Raw genomic sequence first — 19,419 nt, forward strand, 5'->3', positions numbered from 1 at the left:
AGCTGGGGGAGGGGGAGGGGGGACCACTCTTCCAGGAGAGCCGCGGGCTGGGCTGGTTTCCGGTTCCCGGGCCAGGGGCCACCGCAGGGGCAGCACCCGAAGACCATCCCCGCCTCCCTCCCTCCCCGCCTCCCTCCCCACCTCAGAGACGCCTGCACCCCGCTCTGCAGCAGAGGCTGCCAAGCATCGTGGTTGCCATGGTTACTGCGGGCGAGTGGATCCGGGTTTGGGGGAGCACCTGGAGTAGGGGACAGAGGAGGGTGCGGGAGCAGACAAAGGGGCGGTGAGGAAGGCGAAGGGGCGCACAGGGGTGGGCCGGCCCTGGGAGTGGGCGGTGGGGGGCCGGGGCGGGAGGAGAGGGGCAAGTGGGGAAGGGGCGCCCCGGGGGGTACGGAAAGGGGAACCCTGGGGGCCCTCCAAGACCGGCGGTCCCTGGACCCCGCTTACCCCCGGCCCCGCTTCCAGGCTCCGCCGTCGCCCGTTGCTAGGCGACGCCGTCAACATCCGGCGGGCGGGGACCACGCGCGCGGAGCGGGCTGCGGGGCGGGCGGCCATTGTGCCACCGATGGCCGTGGAAACAGACCCTGAGGGGTCGATACATTAACGCACAAATCCGCATTCTCCGTCGCTTTCTTAGTCCCAGCTCCACCCCACCCGCCTCCGTCTCCGGAAAGCGACGATCGTGCCAGCGTGCGTCCAGCCGGGCCACTCCGATGCCCCGGGACCGCGCGGGGCACCCGGCATCCGGTCTGCTAAGTGCCCCAGGGCGGGCAGGTGGAGGCGGGGCGTGAGGGATCCTGGACCCGCTGCCCCTTCAGGGTGCGGGACCCAGCCTGGTGCCCGCCCGCCCATCTGCAGACCTGGGGGCGCGGCGCCCCCTCCGCGGGGTCCCTGCGAGGGGTCCTCCGTGGGGGAGGGAGCCCTGGACCTACTGCGGGTTCCCTTCGCACCCCAATCGAAACCACAGAGGCTCAGAGCCCAGGCGAGAGCGAGCGCGCACTTGGGGTGCGGGGTGCGGGGCGCGGGACTGGGGAGCTAGGGCCAGGGGGCAAAGGCGGCCAGGGAAGTGCCAGGTCTGCCCAGGGACGGGGGCGGGCCTGGGGCAGACGGGGAGCCGGGTGGGGCCGAGGGCGGGGACCCGGTTGGGCCGAGGGCGGGCCGGGGGCCGGGCCTGGTCGCGCGTCCCCGCCCCGCCGCGCCTCACTGGCAGTGGCGGCGGTGGCGGCGGCGGCGGCTCCCGGAGCCAGCACGAATCCGGCCCCGCTGTGGGACCCGGGTGGGTATCGGGGCCCGGCCTGGGGCTGCGGGGGCGGGTTTGAAGGGCCCGCGGGGGACCCGGCGGCGCCCCCTCGGCAGGGGCAGGGTGGGCGCGCGGGGCGCGTGGGCCTGCAGCCGCGGGCCCGGGAGTGACCAGGGTCTGGCCGCAGCCTCCATAGGTGCGGGGCCTGGGCGGCGCTCAGGTACTCCGGACCACGCAGGGAGCATTCTGGGACCCCCCTCTGCGGCGATCGGGGAGGGGGGGGGGCGCCCCGGGCCTAATTCGGGGAGGCTCGCTCCCCATCTGTCAGCAGCCGTGGGCCGGGGAACTTGCGGTCTTTGTCTGGCCGGATGGTCCGAGCTCGAGAATGAGAAGTTGGAGGGGCCGCTGTTCGCCCACACAGACCCCCCAAAGTGTGCTGGGCACCCCGCCGCGCCCCTAGCATTCCTGGGGCCAGGCGGGAGGTCTGGCCAGAACCGCGTGTCAGGAAACTCACTTCCTTTAGGCGCACGCTCTGCCCCTCGTCCTTGACTTTAAAAAAAAAGAAAGGAAGAAAAAAAAGAATAGAAAAAAGGAGAAAGAGAAAAATAGGCAATTTGCTAAATATAACCCGGAACTTCGCCAGGAGCCCGTGGATCTTGAAATGCGTTGTTCCCCGCGGTGGAGGCTGGTGTCACACGTGGCGGCAGTCTAGTTGGGAAATAGACCAGAAGCCCAACTAGATTGCGGCCACACGTGACACCAGGCTGGTTCTGCTGCCTCCTGAGTTCGCGGGAGGAGGGGCCTGGGGCCTGAGACCTGCCCTGGGCCACCCAGGCCACGCTACCCGCTCTCCGAGGCAGGACCAGAGGCCAGAGGTGGGGATTCCTTCCAAGCCTGCCATCCGCTGCGCGGAGACGTTTTTAAAATCTGTGTGTTCCTCTTAGAAATTCCCCCGTTAGAATTTCCCACATGTCATTGCTGGTGTGTATCAAACCGCGACCGCTTTGCCAAGAAAAGGTCCCTCCAAGGTGGGATGCTCAAGTTCATGGCCGGGCCGGGTAGCCAGCACCTGTTGGCTGCTGGGTGTTGATCGTAAGCAGGGCCTCAGAATAGGGTGAAAGGAAATTCTCATCCGTGGAATTTCTAAATCCTCCGGCCACGAGGGGGTTGTGGATATCCATGTGAGTTCACTTACCCACAGAACAAGCCTGTAAAGGCAGGGCGGGGAGTGTGCCCACTTCACCGACGGGGACACGGAGGCTTAGAAAAGTGACTTCCCCAAGTTCATGCAGCTAGGAGTGACCGAACGGGGTGGGGGCCTTGGGTGCGGGAGGCTCCAGCCCCAAAAACCCACGGTGTCTCCCCTCTTGTAACTGGCCCCCATCGTTCAAATGTACGCCCTCCCCTTGCCTCCCTTGCTCAGACAAGACAGCCTGGTGGTTCACTCTGCCAGGGGGTTCATCAGAATGCAAGGGACTGGGGACAATCCCATGTCACCCTTAGGGGCTGTTCACTGCAGAAGACAGCCTGGGGTTCGCACAACCCGCCCCCACCCGCGCTGGCCCCTGCGGGTTCTGGGAGTGCGTGCTGTGGTTATGAGCGCGGCCTCCAAAGCAGACCGCTGGGTTCAGCACCAGCCCGGTGCGCGGAGCTGGCCATTCCTCTGGGTCTTTGTTCCTCTGGGACAGCGGTCGGCAAACTCATCAGTCCGCAGAGCCAAATACCAACAGGACAACGATTGAAATTTCTTTGGAGAGCCACATTTTTTAAACTTAAACTTCTTCTAACGCCACTTCTTCAACATAGACTCGCCCCGGCCGTGGTCTTTTGTGGAAGAGCCACACTCAAGGGGCCCAAGAGCCGCCTGTGGCTCACGAGCCGCAGTTTGCCGACCACGGCTCTGTGAAGTGGATAAACCACCTGCCTCAGAGGCCTGTTGCTCGATTATCTAAGTACCTGGCGGGTGCTAAGGGCTTGTTGTTATTTATTATTATTGTTATGATGATGATAGTGATGAGTGGCCATTGTTGGATTTTTCACTGCTAACTAGATGGGCAGAAACATTTTGGTTTTGCTGTTTGATGCTTTGTGCGGGGGGGGGGGGTGGGGGGGGTGGGGGGGTGGGGGAGGGATTCGCCATTTAGGGTTATTTACACTCATCTTTGTAACTTTGCAGGGGGCTGGGGGGCGGGGTCCCTGCTGGCTGTTCCAGGAAGGGGGCAGCCAGGTTGCCTGGCAACACAAATCTTCAATCCAGAGTTCACCTTGTCTCCCCCAACCCCGCTGAGAGACCCAGATTTTGTTCACTCGCCTGAATCCTCTTTTGTGAGATTAGCTGCTTCGTTCCCCATGATGCTGGGCGGCTGTGGCTTGAAGGTGAAACAATTGTGACAGTGGAGGCGGTGTTATTGGTTCTCATTGTTGGGGGACAGCGGGTCCTCAGTAGTAACCTGGTTGCATTCCGGGGTTTCATTGTAACATTGTAACAGGGGGTTTCATTGTAACATTGTAACACTGATTAGACATCTTGTTTGCATCAGTAGCCGCTGGTAAAAGGAGCTTTGGTACAGGTCATTTCTCTTAAAGTCGCAGAACCTAGCTGTGATGTTTCGTGGGGACTTACTGCATTCGAAGTCTGTTCTACCCCCCACATCCCCCCCAAAAAAAAACACACACACACACAAAATCCGGGAAATGTGCACGAAATCTCTCCCCATTCCCTTCAGTGGTGGTATTATGTATAATTGATGTCAGAGAGGACGGGAGAGGGAGATAGAAACATCAATGATGAGAGAATCATGGACCGGCCGCCTCCTGCACGCCCCACACTGGGGATCGAGCCCACAACCCGGGCCTGTGCCCTGACCGGGAATGGAACCGTGACCTCCTGGTTCAGAGGTTGACACTCAACCACGGAGCTGCGCCGGCTGGGCCAGTGGTGGTTTTTTTATGCTATCGGCCACCTGAGCGACCTTTGGTCACATGGTCTTCTATCGCTCACACACCCACCTGGTGAGCTGCCTGGTAGCTGACATGGGGTGTGAAGTAGGGCCTCTGTAGTCACCAGCAGAGGAGAGGAGCCAGCCGCCAGAGACTGACTTCAGGTCTGACCCAGAAGCTGAGTGGGAGGAACGGAGCGAGGGAAGACTCCCCCCGCCCCCCCACCCCCCCGATCTGTTGTGACTTCGCTTCGAGCCTCGGGTAGCGAGGCCGTCCAGGTGTTGAAAGGGATGTATGGTCCCCGGTCGGTGTGGCTCGGCTGGTTGGACCATCGTCCCATACACCCAAGGTGGTGGCTTTAATTTCCGGTCAGGGCATACACACAGGTCTCGGTTCCATCCCCGGTCAGGGCACGTTCAGGAGGCAAGTGATCGATGTTTCTCTCTCTCACTCTCTCTCTCTCCCTTCCTCTCTTTATTTTTTTTATTTTTATTTTTTAAATATATTTTATTGATATTTCACAGAGAGGAAGGGAGAGGGATAGAGAGCTAGAAACATTGATGAGAGAGAAACATCGATCAGCTGCCTCCTGCACACCTCCCACTGGGGATGTGCCCGCAACCAAGGTACATGCCCTTGACCGGAATCGAACCCGGGACCTTTCAGTCCGCAGGCCGACGCTCCATCCACTGAGCCAAACCGGTTTCGGCTATTTTTTAAAAAATATAATTTTGGTTGATTTCAGAGAGGAAGGGAGAGAGAGAGAGAGAGAAACATCAATGATGAGAGAGAATCACGGATCGGCTGCCTCCTGCACGCCCCCCCCCCCGCCCCCCCCACTGCGGAGCGAGCCCGAAACCCGGGCCTGTGGGCTGACCAGGAAGCGAACGTTGCCTGCTGGTTCCTAGGCCGACGCTCAACCACCGAACCATACCGTCCAGCCTCCCTTCCTCTCTCTAAAATCAATTTTTAAAAATAACACAGTGCATGGAGGGTGGGAGAGTGATCTTCGGACCGGACCGCCTGACTGCGGCGCCGAGACGCGGCCGGCCGGCCTGAGCTCTTTCCCGGGTGGCCACGGTAGCAGCCCCGCGACGGGGTGTGCCCGAGCTGGCGCCCGCTCGCTTGTACACTCTTCCCCACGTCGTGACCCTGAACTCAGGGGTCGGATAATAGTTCCCCGGGGACCACGGGGCCGTGCCTGGTCCCGGGAAGCGCGCGGGAGTGGGGCCTCCCCGGCTGTGTTCGCAGCGGGCGTTGTGGGAGGGACGGTCCTGCTCGCGTGTCCCTGGCCCTGTTTACCGTGGCATCACCTGATCCGCGCTTTGTGGGTGGGCCTTGGAGGGCAAAGCAGATGAACCGGTTTCTGCCGGCCATGTGCCTGGCGCGACCAGGCCAGGGGACTGTCACCTGTGGGCTTCCCACGACACGTCCCCCGAGTGTCCAGTGCCCCCCCCCCGCCCGCCTCCCCGCCTCCCCACCTCCCACCGCAGCCAGCAGCTGGCGGGATGGTGTGGGCAGCGCCCCTCAGGTGGGTGGCAGCTGCCACTCCACGCGGGGCCGGGACCACGTCTGTCCTCTGACCACCGCGTCCCCGCTCCTGACCCTCGTGGCCGAGGCAGGGCGCGGCCCAGAGGAGAAGTCGGGGCCCCCGTGGCCCCGGGCTGTCCTGTCTCCGCTCTTCCTGGGAAGGTTCCGGGAGAGGCCTTGTCCTTAGCGCCTGCCTGTTTCCTGTTGGGGAGTTTATGGGGCTCCTTCCAGGACAGGAAGCGGGGCGCGGCCCAGGGGCCGCCGGGAGCTCCCCCGGGCTGGGCCCCCCTGGTCCTGGGCGTGGGCTCTGCCGGCCAATGCGGGGAGAAGGGACCCGCTCCCCAGTGACAGTCAGCCCTGACGCTGCCCACGCCACGCACACGCTCACCGGGGCCCCGGGCTGGGCTGGGCTGCGTGGCGGAGGTTACAGTTGCGGGTGGAACTGAGGCTCACGCACTGAGCTGGAGCTGGAGCTGGAGAGGCGCCGAGAGGACGAGGGCGGGAGTGAGGGGTGTGTGTGGGGGGAGGGGCGGGGGGCTGCGGGCCGGTCGCGGGCAGGAGAGCAGGCTGACCCGGGGCCCCCGAGGGAGCTTCCTGGGGATGGGCGCCCCCACTTCGCGCAGGGGCCCGGGGCGGCCCTCCGGCTCCAGACCCGAGGCATGACCTGGTGCTGGGTCAGCGCTGAGCTGGTGGCGGGGCCGCAGGAGCCGGGCGCGGGGAGGGACGTGCCCCTGGCGGAGCCGGCCTGGTTCTCGGGGCGCGGTTTCCTAGCCGCCCGTTCCCCTGGCTTTTCGGGGCGTGTCTGCGTCCAGGGGGCTCTCCTCCGTGTCAGTCGCCAAACCTTGGGGACTGGGCTTGGCTAATGGATGTCGGGGCTTCACGCGCCCCCCCGCCGCCCCCCCGCATGCAAAGCCCCGGCTGCCTCCGGCCGAGTGTCAGCAGCCACGTGGCTCCAGCGGTGGCGGGACGTGGGCGGGTGACAGCAGGCCCCGCGGTGCCCTGCTCCCGCCCAGCCCTTCGCTCCCTCCACCGCCGCTTTCCTCTCCGACTCCAACCATCTCCAAGCCCCTCCCCCGGGCCCCCAGGTCAGCACGTGGCCAAGACCCGTGCTTCTCAGGGTCCTCCAGGTGCACCTGAGCGGAGAGGGTCCCCTGGTGGGGAGTCTGCGGAGAGGGCACTTCTGGAGCCCAAGTGTGAGTGTGTGCGCGCGCGCGCGTGCGTGCGTGCGTGCGTGTGTGTGTGCGAGTGTGTGAGTGAGCAAGTGTGTGAGAGTGTGTGTGTGCGTGTGTGTGTGAGCGAGTGTGAGTGTGTGTGTGTGAGTGTGTGTGTGTGTGCGTGTGTGTGTGAGTGCGTGTGAGTGAGTGTGTGTGAGAGTGTGTGTGTATGTGTGAGTGTGTGTGAGTGAGTGTGTGTGTGAGTGTGTGAGTGTGAGTGTGTGTGTGAGTGTGCGTGTGTGTGAGTGCGTGTGGGTGAGCGAGTGTGTGTGTGAGAGTGTGTGTATGTGTGTGTGAGTGTGAGTGTGTGTGAGAGTGTGTGTGTGAGTGTGTGAGTGTGTGTGAGTGTGTGAGTGAGTGAGCGAGTGTGTGTGAGTGAGCGAGTGTGTGTGTGTGTGTGTGAGCGAGTGTGTGTGTGAGAGTGTGTGTATGTGTGTGTGAGTGTGAGTGTGTGTGAGAGTGTGTGTGTGAGTGTGTGAGTGTGTGTGAGTGTGTGAGTGAGTGAGCGAGTGTGTGTGAGTGAGCGAGTGTGTGTGAGTGTGCGTGAGTGAGTGTGTGTGAGTGTGTGTGTGTGTGAGTGAGTGTGTGTTCTGCGAGGAGGCCGAGCTGCTCCCTCCCTCCTATTGCATAACAGCCTGTTGTGCAGTCTGCCCTGCCTGCTGCTCACGCCTGCCCAGGGCTCAGCGTGGACGCCACTGCCCTCCATGGCCCTGAACCCGCAGGGCACTTCCTGTGCCTTTAAACAGTATGTGTGTTTACTGCCTTCTGAGAGGAAGGGAGGGGGAGAGAGAGAAACGTCCATGATGAGAGAGAATCACTGATCGGCTGCCTCCTGCACGCCCCCCACTGGAGATGGAGCCCGCAACCTGGGCCGGGGCCCTGACCCGGAATCAAACCGTGACCTTCTGGTTCATAGGTCAACGCTCAACCACTGAGCCACGCCGGCCGGCTCCTTTATGTGTTTTAAATCATTACCTGCTTGTCGTCGGCTTTGCACACCCCCGCCTGTGCCCCTCCTCTGGGCCAACGCCGCTGGCATTATCTCTCCGTCAGCCGAGACAGGGCCTTTGTCTTGACTGCAGGTGGCATTGGGGGCACGTCACAAAGGACCTTCCAGAGGCGGCTTGTTCGGGGGGGTGATTTTTGAAGCCCTTTCCTTCACGCTCAGGTGACTCCAATGTACAGACAGGTTTGGGGGCTGGAGAGAGAGAGAGAGAGAGAGAGAGAGAGAGAGAGAGAGAGAGAGAGAGAGGTGCCTTGGACTCAGGCCCTTGCGATCTGAAATCGGCAATGCTGGGACGGCACAGCCATTTTAAAATGGAAACATGAAGTGGCAGCCCTGGCCCTTCGGCTCAGTGGGTACAGATTCCATTCCCGCTCAGGGCACAGGCCCGGGTTGCGGGCTCTGTCCCCGGTGGGGGGCGCGCAGGAGGCAGCCAATCCGTGATTCCCTGTTACCATTGACATTTCTATCTCTCTCCCTCTCCCTTCCTCCCTGAAATCAATAAAAACATATCTAACCAATGTATACACTAGTATAGATCTAAAAACATTAAGCGAACACATTGGCGGCGAGTGGGCGTTCCTGGCTGTCAGGGACCCGCCTGAGCCCCCGCCGCTCTCTCAGGGGAGGGGCCTCTTATGTCGGCACAAAGGCCTCGAGCACCTCGAGCTGCTGTTTCGATTTCCGTTCATTCTGTGGCGAGAGGCCGAGGCGGCCGGGCGGCCTGCTGGCTGCGGGCATCTCCGGTCCCTCGTGCGCGTTTTCTGATGGTGTGTCTTAAGGTCGTAGCTGGTGGCTTTAAAGGTTGTGCGAGACGGGCCCTTTCCCCTCCTCTGCTCCTGTGGGAGGAGAGGTCTGGCCGCAGGAAGACCCAGCCCGGGGTGGGGGTGGCGGGGGCACCTGCCGGTGAACTTGCTCTGAGTTCCATGTCTGGGCGCACAGCTTTCTGGTCTACCGGGGCCGGGGGTGGGAGAGGTTATCCTGGCTCCTGCCGACCCATAGGATCCCTGGTCCCGAAAGTCCTAAACCGCTCTGCTGGGGGCGAGGGAGAGCCACTCAAGGTCGTGCGTCTTGTGGATTCAAGGACACCAGGGAGGCCTCCCATCAGGATGCAGGCTTTGCTGGGCCTCACCGCTGGCAGCTGCCCTCCGGCGCCCTCGCCCACCTCCAGCCCCCTGCCCACTTCCCCCCGTCCATCCTCAGAAGGCCAGCCTCATTGGCCTTTCTAGGTGCAAGCTTCCTGGTCTTTTTTAAAAAAAAATGTATTTTTATTCATTTCAGAGAGGGAAAGAGAGAGAAACATCAGTGATGAGAGAGAATCATGGATCGGCTGCCTCCTGCACGCCCCCTACTGGGGATGGAGCCTGCAACCTGGGCACGTGCCCTCACTGGGAATTGAACCGTGACCTCCTGGTTCAGAGGTCGATGCTCAACCACTGAGCCACACCGGCTGGGCAAGCTTCCTGGTCTCAACCCTCCAGGGCAGGACCCTCCCCCCACTCCCCGCCCGGGGAGGCAGGCGTGCCTGTGGAGGGGTGGGGAAAGGCGAGGTGCCTGCAGCTGTGGCAGCCACTGGCAGGGGGGGGCGGAGTGAGTCAGCGAGGTGGGGTATCAGAAGTGGGGGTGCAATGCCAGGTGCAGGCCCTCCTCATTTCCTCGTCCACCCCCCCACCCCTCCCCTGGCCTCCCCGCCTCCCCGGCCGCCTCCCTCTCTGCTGTTCAGACTCAAGTTACCGTGGAGGCCTTTCCCGGTAAATGTTTGCTTTGAATTAGGATTTTTGAAATATCGAAAGTATTCATTGAAGCGTGAGATGATGACATATAAGCCAACGAGGGCAGATCTTTGATTTGGGAAGGGCGATACCAAGTGAAAAAGAAACGGTTAGGGAGAAGGCACCATCAGTTGGACTTCACGGAATGCCGGAGCCTGCCGGCATCCGTCGAACAGTACCTGCAAGGGGGGGAGAGGATGAGAAAAGACAGACAGAAAACAGAATGGGGTTGGGAGGACTGTAGCACTTCCTGCTTACAGTCCCGAGTTTATTTTACACCATACATTTATACAGGGTCAGTTACATTCCATACAGTACATCATTCCTATAATGTGGTAAACATAATTATACCCCTTTGTTTCAGGTTTCCTACTGACCTTTACACAAAGCTCCTTATCTTGGCTAAGATTCCAACGGCTATACCTGTACATACACCTCCGAGGCCACCTAAGTTCCTTTCCATGAGATAATCTAGCTATGCTTCTTGCTTAAGGACAATTACGCTTATAAATCAACTGTGCTCTGGGGTTAACTAAGCTCTAGGGGGCAGAATGTGTGATTCCTAAACTATTGTGCTTAAGGGTCTCTAAGCCTAAGGGGGGCAGGATGTATGGCTAACCGTGGGAACAGGCAGGCCCCTTTGTGAAACCTGCCCTCTCAGGACTTTGTCCACTGAGGTCGCTCCCGACAACGGAAGTGTAAGTTCTTCCAATAGATGACACACTCAGGGCAAACAACCATCAGGACCACACCCGCAGCCGCCGCAGCAAAGGGTCAAGGTCTTTGCTATGTAAAGAGTTCTCACAGATCAACAACAAGCCATCACCCGAGCAGAAACCCAGGCAGGCACAGCAACCCGCAGCTCCCAGCACGAACGCGTGTCTAACACACACAGGACACCCCGCTCAAGTGAATCGACCGTCAGAAAACCGCTTCTGGGACCAGGTGGGCACAGAGGCAAACCGCTGGTCAGCCGGTGCCTTCCGGAAGCCCGGGGGCGGGGGGGCTGTGCGCCAGGGCCGGTTGGTCCGCACTGTGGTTCGCTTTGTAGGGAAGGCGCGGAAGAGCGTAGAAACACACAGGTGTTCCTGGGTTGTGTGAGTTCAGGGATGTGGGGTCATGTTTATACTTCTGAGCACATCTCATAATTTTGTGAAAAACAGCTTAAAAAGCAAGGTCAAGGAACCTCCGCTTCTCAAGAGACCCGGGGCTGGGACCCAGGTTCCGTTTGGGTGGGACAGGCTCCTGAGCAAACACGTGCATTTAAACAACAGGTGAGCCCGCGGGTGGCTCAGGGGTGAGTTTCTTTTTTTAATGTATTTTGTTGATTTTTTACAGAGAGGAAGGTGGAGGGACAGAGAGTTAGAAACATCGATGAGAGAGAAACATCGATCAGCTGCCTCTTGCACACCCCCCACTGGGGATGTGCCCGCAACCAAGGTACATGCCCTTGACCGGAATTGAACCCAGGACCCTTCAGTCCACAGGCCGACGCTCCATCCACTGAGCCAAACCGGTCAGGGCACAGGGTTGAGCTTTGACCCAGGAACCAGGAGGTCAAGGTTCGATTCCAGGTCAGAGCACAGGCCCGGGTTTTGGGCTCCATCCCCAGTGGGGGGCGTGCCGGAGGCAGCCGGTCCATGATTCTCTCTCATCATGGATGTTTCTATCTCTCCCTCCCTCCCTCTCCCTTCCTCTCTGAGATCAATAAAAACAGGTTTAAAACACACACAATAAATAAACACATAGGTGAGAATTGTCCAAGAGAGCAAATATCCACGGCTGACTTCCTCAGACGCACAGTCGTCATCCCCCCGCCACCCCCCCCCCCGACCCCCGGGGCTGCATCCGGGCGGGCAGGGCTGTCCTGCTGCCCAGGTGGCGGGGGTGGGGCAGGGGCTGGAACTGGCTCTGGGAGGACAAAGGTCTCCTGCCCAGGGCCCTCCCATCACTCAGTGCGGGCGCGCCGACTTTGCGGGGTGACAGATGGCTGCCGGACGCAGTGTGGCGATCGCACTGCAAGGTGCACAGATGCTGAGTCACCAGGTCATACACCCGGACCTCAGGCCGGTGGATGCCAGTGCCCTGTAGTGACCATTAAGTAAGACAGATGGGGGACCCCTCGGCCTGGAGTTGCCAGGGTGGCTCCCGGGAGAGGGGCCTGGGGGGAGGCGGCTGAGGAGCGGCCCTGCCCAGGTGTGCAGCGAGTGGCTAAGCCAGGGTGGCAGGTGACCCACCCAGGGACATTGGCGCTGTCTGGACTTTTCCGGTTGTGCTGCTCGGTGGGGAGGGGGCGGGAGTGGCGGGGGGGGGGGGGCAGGGATGTGCTCTCCATCCTTCAGGGCCCAGGTTGGCCCAGCCCCAGTGGGCAGTGCTGGGCGGAGACCCGCTGTGCGGCCTGGGCTGAGAGGACCCGCTCAGGAGTGAACCAGCATCCTCTGGGGGCTGACGGGCACGAGGCAGGCCAGGGTCACCTGCGGAGTCCGGGACCTTGGCCCATGCATCCCCCCCCCCCCCAGGTAGGTGTGGACGCGCCCACCGGGGCCCACGTGAGCGGAGGATGGGAACACCCCCCTGCAATGTCTCTGGGCCGCCTCCTCCGCCGGGCCTCCTGCAGAGCCTCGGACCTCCTGACCCTCGCCCCAGGGGGCGGCGGGCCCCCCTCCATCCTGGACGGGGAGATCATCTACTCCAAGAACAACGTGTGTGTGCACCCGCCCGAGGGGCTGCAGGGGCTGGGGAAGCACCACCCAGGTAAGCTGGGGGGGGGGGGCGGCCCCGGGCTGGAGGGAGGGGCGGGGTCCAGGGCTGGAGGGAGGGGCCGGGGTCCAGGGCTGGAGGGAGGGGCCGGGGTCCAGGGCTGGAGGGAGGGCCGGGGTCCAGGCCTGGAGGGAGGGGAGAGGGGCCGGGCCTGCAGGGAGGTTTCAGGGGCTCTGGTGCCACTTCCCCACTTGTCCTCACCTTCACCCTGTGGTCACCTGACCAGTGACGGGGCCAACCCTGCAGACAGGTGTGGGGGGGGGCGGTCCAGCCCAGGTCTGAGGGTGCTGTGTGTTCCGGGCATAAACCAAAGGGCCAGTGCCGCGGGGCCCGGCGAGCCTGTGGCTGAGTCCCGCTGTGATGGAGGCGGGGTCTGGGCCCTCCTCCCAGCCCCAGAGCCACGGGACTGAGTGCGGGAACACTTGGAACCCGCCCACGGCTGGCCGGTAGCCCCAGGCCCTCGAAGCGGGAGCCGTGCGTGGGGCCGAGCCCTGAGGGACGTCTGGGCCCAGCTCCCACCCTAGGTGACCTCTCAGAACAGAGCCCGGGGGCCGGGGGGGCGGGTCAAGGGGTCCGGGGGTCCAGGGCCTTGTGCAATAGGCCCGGGAATCAGGACACCTCGAAATGGCAGGTGCTGCCGTGGGAAATGCCACTGTCCCCCCCAGTTGAGGGTGCAGGAGCCCAGGGAGCCTGCCCACCCGCTGCCGGCCCCCGAGAAACCGCCCTTTGCCAGCAGTCAGCGGGAGCCGTGGAGAGGCGGCCCCGTGGTTGAGCGGCGGCCTAGGAACCAGGAGGTCAGGGTTCGATTCCCCGTCAGGGCACAGGCCCGGGGTGCAGGCTCCATCCCCAGTGGGGGGCGTGCAGGAGGCAGCCGGTCCATGACTCTCTCATCACGGATGTTTCCATCTCTCTCTCCCTTCCTCGCTGACATCAATAATAATATTTTTTAAAAAAGAAAAAATATGCCGAGAGGGCGGTGGCCACCTGAACGAGACCCGCAGGGCAGCCTCCCCTCTGGATCCAGCCCCGTGTGGAAGTCTCAGCCCTGCGTCCCTCCCCCAGGGCTGTGACGCTGTGAGGGGCAGCCTGGGCCGCCGGATGGGGGCGCTGACCAACCCCAGGCAGGAAAGCTCTGGGCTCCAGGCCTGAGGGGGGCCCAGGTGGACCGGGTGGGCTCTGGACGTGAGGAGGGATCTGTGGGAGGAAAGCACACGACGGGCCGCTGCTGGGGCGGTGCTGCGGCTCCTGGCCTGGGCGCTTAGCAACCCCCGCAGCTGTCACTCATCCCAGGCCCCACAGCCCCCGGTGTGACTGGCAGGGTGTGGCCTCTGCACGGCCCTCCCTCACCGCGGCCCCCCCCTCCCCACAGGCTACCTGTGCTTGTACGTGGAGAAGGATGAGCTGCTGGGGGCCACCCTCATCCTCGCATGGGTCCCCAACTCGCGGATCCAGCGGCAGGACGAGGAGGCGCTGCGCTACATCACCCCCGAGGGCTCCCCCGTGCACAAGGCGCCCCGTCCGCGGGGCAGGCGCACCCAGAGCGCGGGCGCTCCCTGCCGGGCCTCCCCCACGGAGCCAAGGCCGCCCCTGACCCCCAGGGACGAGGACATCCTGGTGGTGGCCCAGGGCCTCCGGGGCGCCGTGCGCGGCAGCCCTTCGCCCGAGGACAGGGAGAAGCTGGCCGGGGGCCTGGGGGTGGACGGCGCCCTCGCGGCCTCGCAGCCGGCCCACAGCCACTCGGGGGCCCTGTCCGACATCCGCTCACAGGACGGGACCGAGGAGGGGCGGGAGCCGCGGCCCGAGGCGGCCGAGGAGGAGGGCTCCGTGGAGCTGTCGGCGGAGGGTGTGAGCAGGGACAGCTCCTTCGACTCCGACTCGGACGCCTTCTCCTCCCCCTGCTGCCTGTCGCCGGTGAGCGCCGCCCTGGCGGACAGCAGCGGCTCCGTGTTCCTGGAGGGCGAGAGCGGGTGAGTTTTCGGGTCGGGCCTGCGCTGTCCCACCGGCCATGCTGGGGACCGTGGGGTGTGTCGCCAGCTCTGCTCGGAGCGCCGAGGACAGAGCCTGCGCCCTGTCCTGCTCCTGCTGCCGCGGCGGCACCCGTCTGCCGCCCCGCGGATTAGCCTGTGGTGGGCCTGATGGGAGTGGTGGTCATGGCAACCGTGCAGCATCCTTGGGGTGCTCAGGGCCCCACAGAGGTGGGCGTGCACAAGGCTCTTGAACCCAGCCTGGCCGGGGCCACCCCTGGCCACAGGTCACCCAGCCAGTCCCCTGGCCAAGCTGGATGGGAGCCAGCTGGGTGCACACCAGACTTGGGGTCACTGGGGACCCAGTGAGCCGGGCAGCCAAGGAGCCGGTGTGGGAACGCGGAACGCTATGCGCCTCAGCGGGAAGGAATTTGCGATTCTTTCTGATAAATTGCGCTCCGTTGAAGCCGGAGGGTGCGCTGATAACATTTCTCCACATTCGGGGGCGGGGGGTTATATCAAAGGGCAGCCAGCTGTGACCCAGGCTGGGGACCCATGAGGCCCGCTGAGCGGTGAGGTGATTCCACCCCAGAACCAGGCTGGGAACTGCGGCGGGCCTTAGAGCACCCCCTGGTGGTGCCGCACGGCAGCGCAGCCATTCCTGCGGGTGTCCAGCACCCCAGGGGGCCGGGCGGAGGGACAGGTGTCTGAGCTCTTGTCTTCACTGAGCTTGGAGAGGTGGCAGGCCTGCCTGATGGTCCATGGCTGATGGTTCCGTGGCCGACTGTCCCGTGGCTGATGGTCCGTGGCCGTGGTCTCAGTGGCCGACTGTCCCGTGGCTGACGGTCCGTGGCCGCGGTCTCAGTGGCAGGACGAGGACCAGGGCCGGGCCTGCTCAGCTCTGTTCAGCTGCCTGGTTCCTTAGGAGCTTGGGTTTGGGAATCCGGGGACCTGGTTGGGAATCCCGTTTCCTCGTTCGCGAGGTGGGGGGCGTCATAATAGTCTGTGGGTCCCCCTGAGAATTCACCGCTGGCCCCTCCTGCCGCTCCTCCGCCGGCACCGTGAGGGTCCCCAGGGGCCCCTTTCATGCAGTCCCGAAGCCCGGCTGTTCCCCAGCGGGCTCTCACCCGGCGATCCTGCCCCGAGGGGTGGAGACAAGGTCAGGAGACATTTCTGTCACAACAGTAGGTGGAGGCCCGGGGGGCCTGGGAGCACCCTCAGTGCACAGGGCGCCCCACGACAGTGATCTGCTCCCCACGTGGGACGTGCAGGGCCTGGAACTTCCTGGAGGTTCTGCTTGCCGTGAGCAGACTCGGGGCCCTAGAGTCGGGAACTCGATGTTTATTTTTTTTTAACTTTTAAATGCTTATTTACTGATTTTAGAGAGAAACATCGATTTGTTGCTCACTTACTTATGCATCCCTGGCCTGCCTCTTGTATGTGCCCTGAGTGGGGGTCCAACCACCTGAGCTCCCAGCCTGGGCGTGTGTGCGCGCGTGTATGTCCGTGTGTGTGCGCGTGTGCGTGTGTGTGCGTGTGCATGCGTGTGTGTTTTGTCCTAAAACGCACCTAACAAATTTGCAGACCTGCCCATTTTCAACTACAAGTCAGGGCCATTCTGTGTTTTGCACCATCACCTCTGTCCAGTTCCAGAACTTTCTCATCGCCCCCAAAGGAAACCCTGCGCCCACTCGCAGCCACCCCCGCCCCGCCCCAGCCCCCGCCCCCACCGGGCTGCTTCCTGCCTCGGCGGATGTGGCTGTGCCGGCCCCTGTGTCAGAAGTGGGACCGGGCAGGGGGGCCTCTGTGTCCGGCTTCTTTCCCTCGCGCACTGTCCTCAAGGCCCAGCCCACGGGAGCGGCGTCAGGCCTCCTTCCCTGGTTGCCCGGTGCCCAGGCGGCTCTGCGCTCAGCTGGAGGGGGCAGCCGCTCCGTGCCGCCTGCAGACGCCCTGCTGGGGGGGGGGGGGCAGGTAGAGGGGCGCTCAGGGGCGGGGCCGCCCTGCTGGGAGCCCCTCCTGCCAATGCTTCCGAACCGCCCCAGCCACCCAGCCCTGCCCCGCGATACCGTCCCGTCATCTCTCCGCTCAGAGCTTGAGCCTCTGCGCTGGGTTCCCGGAGGTGGGGGTCCTGGGCATGCGCAGGCTGCCTTGTCCTGGAGGCACCCAGGAGCCCCCTGTGGCTGGGCTTTGGATCAGTTCAGCACCCGGATCCCGGGATCCCGACCCAGCCGTGCATGGCAGGCTCCTGGGCTTAAATTCTGCCGGAGCCGACCTAGGAACCGGGAGGTCAGGGTTCGGTTCCCGGTCAGGGCACAGGCTCGGGTTGCGGGCTCGATCCCTAGGGGGGCCGTGCAGGAGGCAGCTGATCCATGATTCTCTCTCATCACGGATGTTTCCATCTCCCTCTCCCTTCCTCTCTGAAATCAATAAGAATATTGTTTTAATGCAGATATGGATTCTGAGCGGGGCTGGGCTGGGGCCTGGAATTTGCATTTTTCCACTAGTGATTTTCGTGGGAGCCAGACTTGGGTATTGGGTGCCCCCCCCCCCTTTCTGCTCCCTCTGATCCCCTGCAGCACCCCCACGGTGCTGGGACTGGAAGCCCCGGGCTAAATGGCCAGTGTGCTGGCCACCCCAGAACAGACTCCCCTACGCCCCACTTTCCTGAGAACGTGCGGGGCAGCTTGTACTCCTGGATGCCCAGACAGCACCCCGCACCCGGCGCATGGAACCAGGATCGGTGGGGGCAGGGCGCCGGGAAGGGCAGTGTCTGAGCCCCAGGGGTTTCCCGTGTGTCCATGGCTGAGAACCAAGCTGGGAGGGGGCCCCCAGGGAGGGGGCGTTGGGCCCAGGCCCCGGGGCCGAACCAGACGCCCCTCAGGGGGCGTGGCTTTGCGGACACGTGAGCACCCAGAGCTGCTCAGGAGGGGAGTCTAATTTCACTGGGAGCTGGGTCCCCCCGAGAGGGGAGGGCAGTCTGGCTCACGGCGTCCCTCTAGTGGCAGAGCCGCGGAACTGCGCGTGGAGGCTGAGCGAGGGGCTGGAGATGGGCGGGGAGGAGGAACAGCGCCCCCGTGCGAGAGCCCCGAACATTGTGTTCCGTGGCAGGTGGATCACAGTGGTGACAGGAGGCATGGCCATTCCGGTGCCACCTGCGGGGCGGGGGCGGAGCCGGCAGGGCCTGGTCCTAGAGGGCGACACCACCTGACCTCCCAGCCCCAGCAGAGATGCCAGGAGTCCTTGACCCGTGAGCGTCCCAGGTCCAAGGCCTCACCGCGGACCAACCCCCTGCGGCCCCAGCTCTGCCTGCAGGACTGGCTTCTGTGGCTCCTCCCACCGCGCCTTCCGTGGCCAGAAATCGAGGCTTGGGTTAGGGGGCGGTGAGTGTGACCCCGAGCAAGATCATTTGTTTCTGTCCCGAGAGGCACCCGGTGCAGCCTCCAGGGCCAGCTGGATGAGAATGTAGGACAGCAGGACCCCCCACCCCACATGTCGACCCCCGTGGGGGCCCCTCTCCCCCGTGGCGTGTCCGCAGCCCCCCCACTCCCCGTGGGAAGTGCGTTGCCATATTATAAACTGACACGCAGCTCCGCCCCCAAAAGCAAAGGGCCTCTGGGAACTCCTGCTAAGACGTGGTCTCTGGCAGTCAGCCGCCCTTGGTGAGGGTGTTCATCCTGGGTGTTCATATGGAGGGAACGAACCCAACGCCCCTCTGCGGCTCAGGGCTGAGCGTCGACCTCTGACCCAGGAGGTCACGGGTCGATTCCCAGTCAGGGCATAGGTGGGGGTTGCGGGCTCCATCCCCAGTGGGGGGCGTGCAGGAGGCGGCGGATCCATGATTCTCCCTCATCATGGATGTTTCTCTCCCCCTCCCCCTCCCCCTTCCTCTCTGAAATCAATTAAGAAATGTATTAAAAAAATGAGACCTTGCCGAAACCGGTTTGGCTCAGTGGATAGAGCGTCGGCCTGCGGACTGAAGGGTCCCGGGTTCGATTCCAGTCAGGGGCATGTACCTTGGTTGCGGGCACATCCTCAGTGGGAGGTGTGCGGGAGGCGGCTAATTGATGTTTCTCTCTCATCCATGTTTCTGGCTCTCTATCCCTCTCCCTTCCTCTCTGTGAAATATCAATAAAATATATTTTAAAAAAAAATGAGACCTCACGTCCAACAGAAGAGGACATACATGCAGCTCAGTCCCTCTCAGATCAAGGGGCCTGGGGTCCGTGTGCCCCCGAATCTCATGCCACCTTGTGCATAGGGGTCCTGGGTGTGCATCTTTCTGTGTGACCCCCAAGTTCAGCGCTGCCCGAGGGGAGAGTGTGCAGCGAGCGCCGTGGATTCACGATGTGTCAGGAACAGCAGGCAGCGAGTTACCCGCGCGCTTCTTTGAATGCGTCTTTCTTGATGTCACAGAGAAGGGAGAGGGAAACATCCGTGATGGGAGAGAATCGCTGGTCGGCTGCCTCCTGCACGCCCCCCCCCCCCCCCGATCCAGCCCGCCCCCCGGGCCTGTGCCCTGACCGGGAATCGAACCGTGACCTCCTGGTTCCTGGGTGGACGCTCGACCCCTGAGCCCCCGGCCCACATTCTACTGAAGTCTGTGCTGAGGCCTGAAGTGTGGGCGCAGCCCGGGGCACCCCGACCAGCGTGACCGAGACCCCGGTCTGGGAATTCCCAAGAGACGGGGGAACGCGGTAAACCGCCGCTGGGACGGGGACCGGCGGCGCCGGGTGAGCGGAGATGCACCCGGAGGCAAGGATCGCGGGACGCGGAGCAATTTTTTCTTTTCTCAGTTTTCAAAGTGTCCGACTGCCATGAGGCGGCTCTCACCGTGAAACCGCGCGTGTAAATAGCCAGGTGGTCCCCGCGCGCACCCCGCCTGCTCCCCCTTTGTTAACGCAAGAGCCCCAGGGCACGGGAGGGCCTGCCAGGGGCCCACGCTAATGACCTGCCAGCCTTGTCACCGGTCCCCCAGGGCAGACGGAGCCTCCCCCTT

The 19,419-nt window shown here is 63.1% G+C and overlaps 1 protein-coding gene across 12 annotated transcripts in view; it reads left to right on the forward strand.

Annotated features, from left to right (window-relative positions):
- Nucleotides 1-19,419, forward strand: part of TBC1D16 (TBC1 domain family member 16) — a gene marked incomplete at its 3' end in the record, with an annotated part of 60,914 nt that overhangs the window by 427 nt on the left and 41,068 nt on the right. For 6 of the 12 annotated variants that reach the window (XM_080678961.1, XM_080678963.1, XM_080678971.1 and 3 more), the window contains exons 1-3: nucleotides 1,173-1,276; nucleotides 12,219-12,453; nucleotides 13,829-14,426. In XM_080678961.1, coding sequence (XP_080535087.1) covers nucleotides 12,279-12,453; nucleotides 13,829-14,426 — 773 coding nt within the window. In that variant the 5' untranslated portion in view covers nucleotides 1,173-1,276; nucleotides 12,219-12,278. Of the gene's footprint in view, nucleotides 1-166; nucleotides 284-1,172; nucleotides 1,277-10,241; nucleotides 10,645-10,876; nucleotides 10,974-11,641; nucleotides 11,723-12,218; nucleotides 12,454-13,828; nucleotides 14,427-19,419 lie in introns of those variants that run through there. The other 6 variants (XM_080678967.1, XM_080678970.1, XM_080678969.1 and 3 more) reach the window with 6 other exon arrangements.

The sequence above is a fragment of the Plecotus auritus genome (genome assembly GCF_963455305.1).
Source record: "Plecotus auritus genome assembly, chromosome: 7".
Classification (NCBI taxonomy): Eukaryota; Metazoa; Chordata; class Mammalia; order Chiroptera; family Vespertilionidae; genus Plecotus; species Plecotus auritus.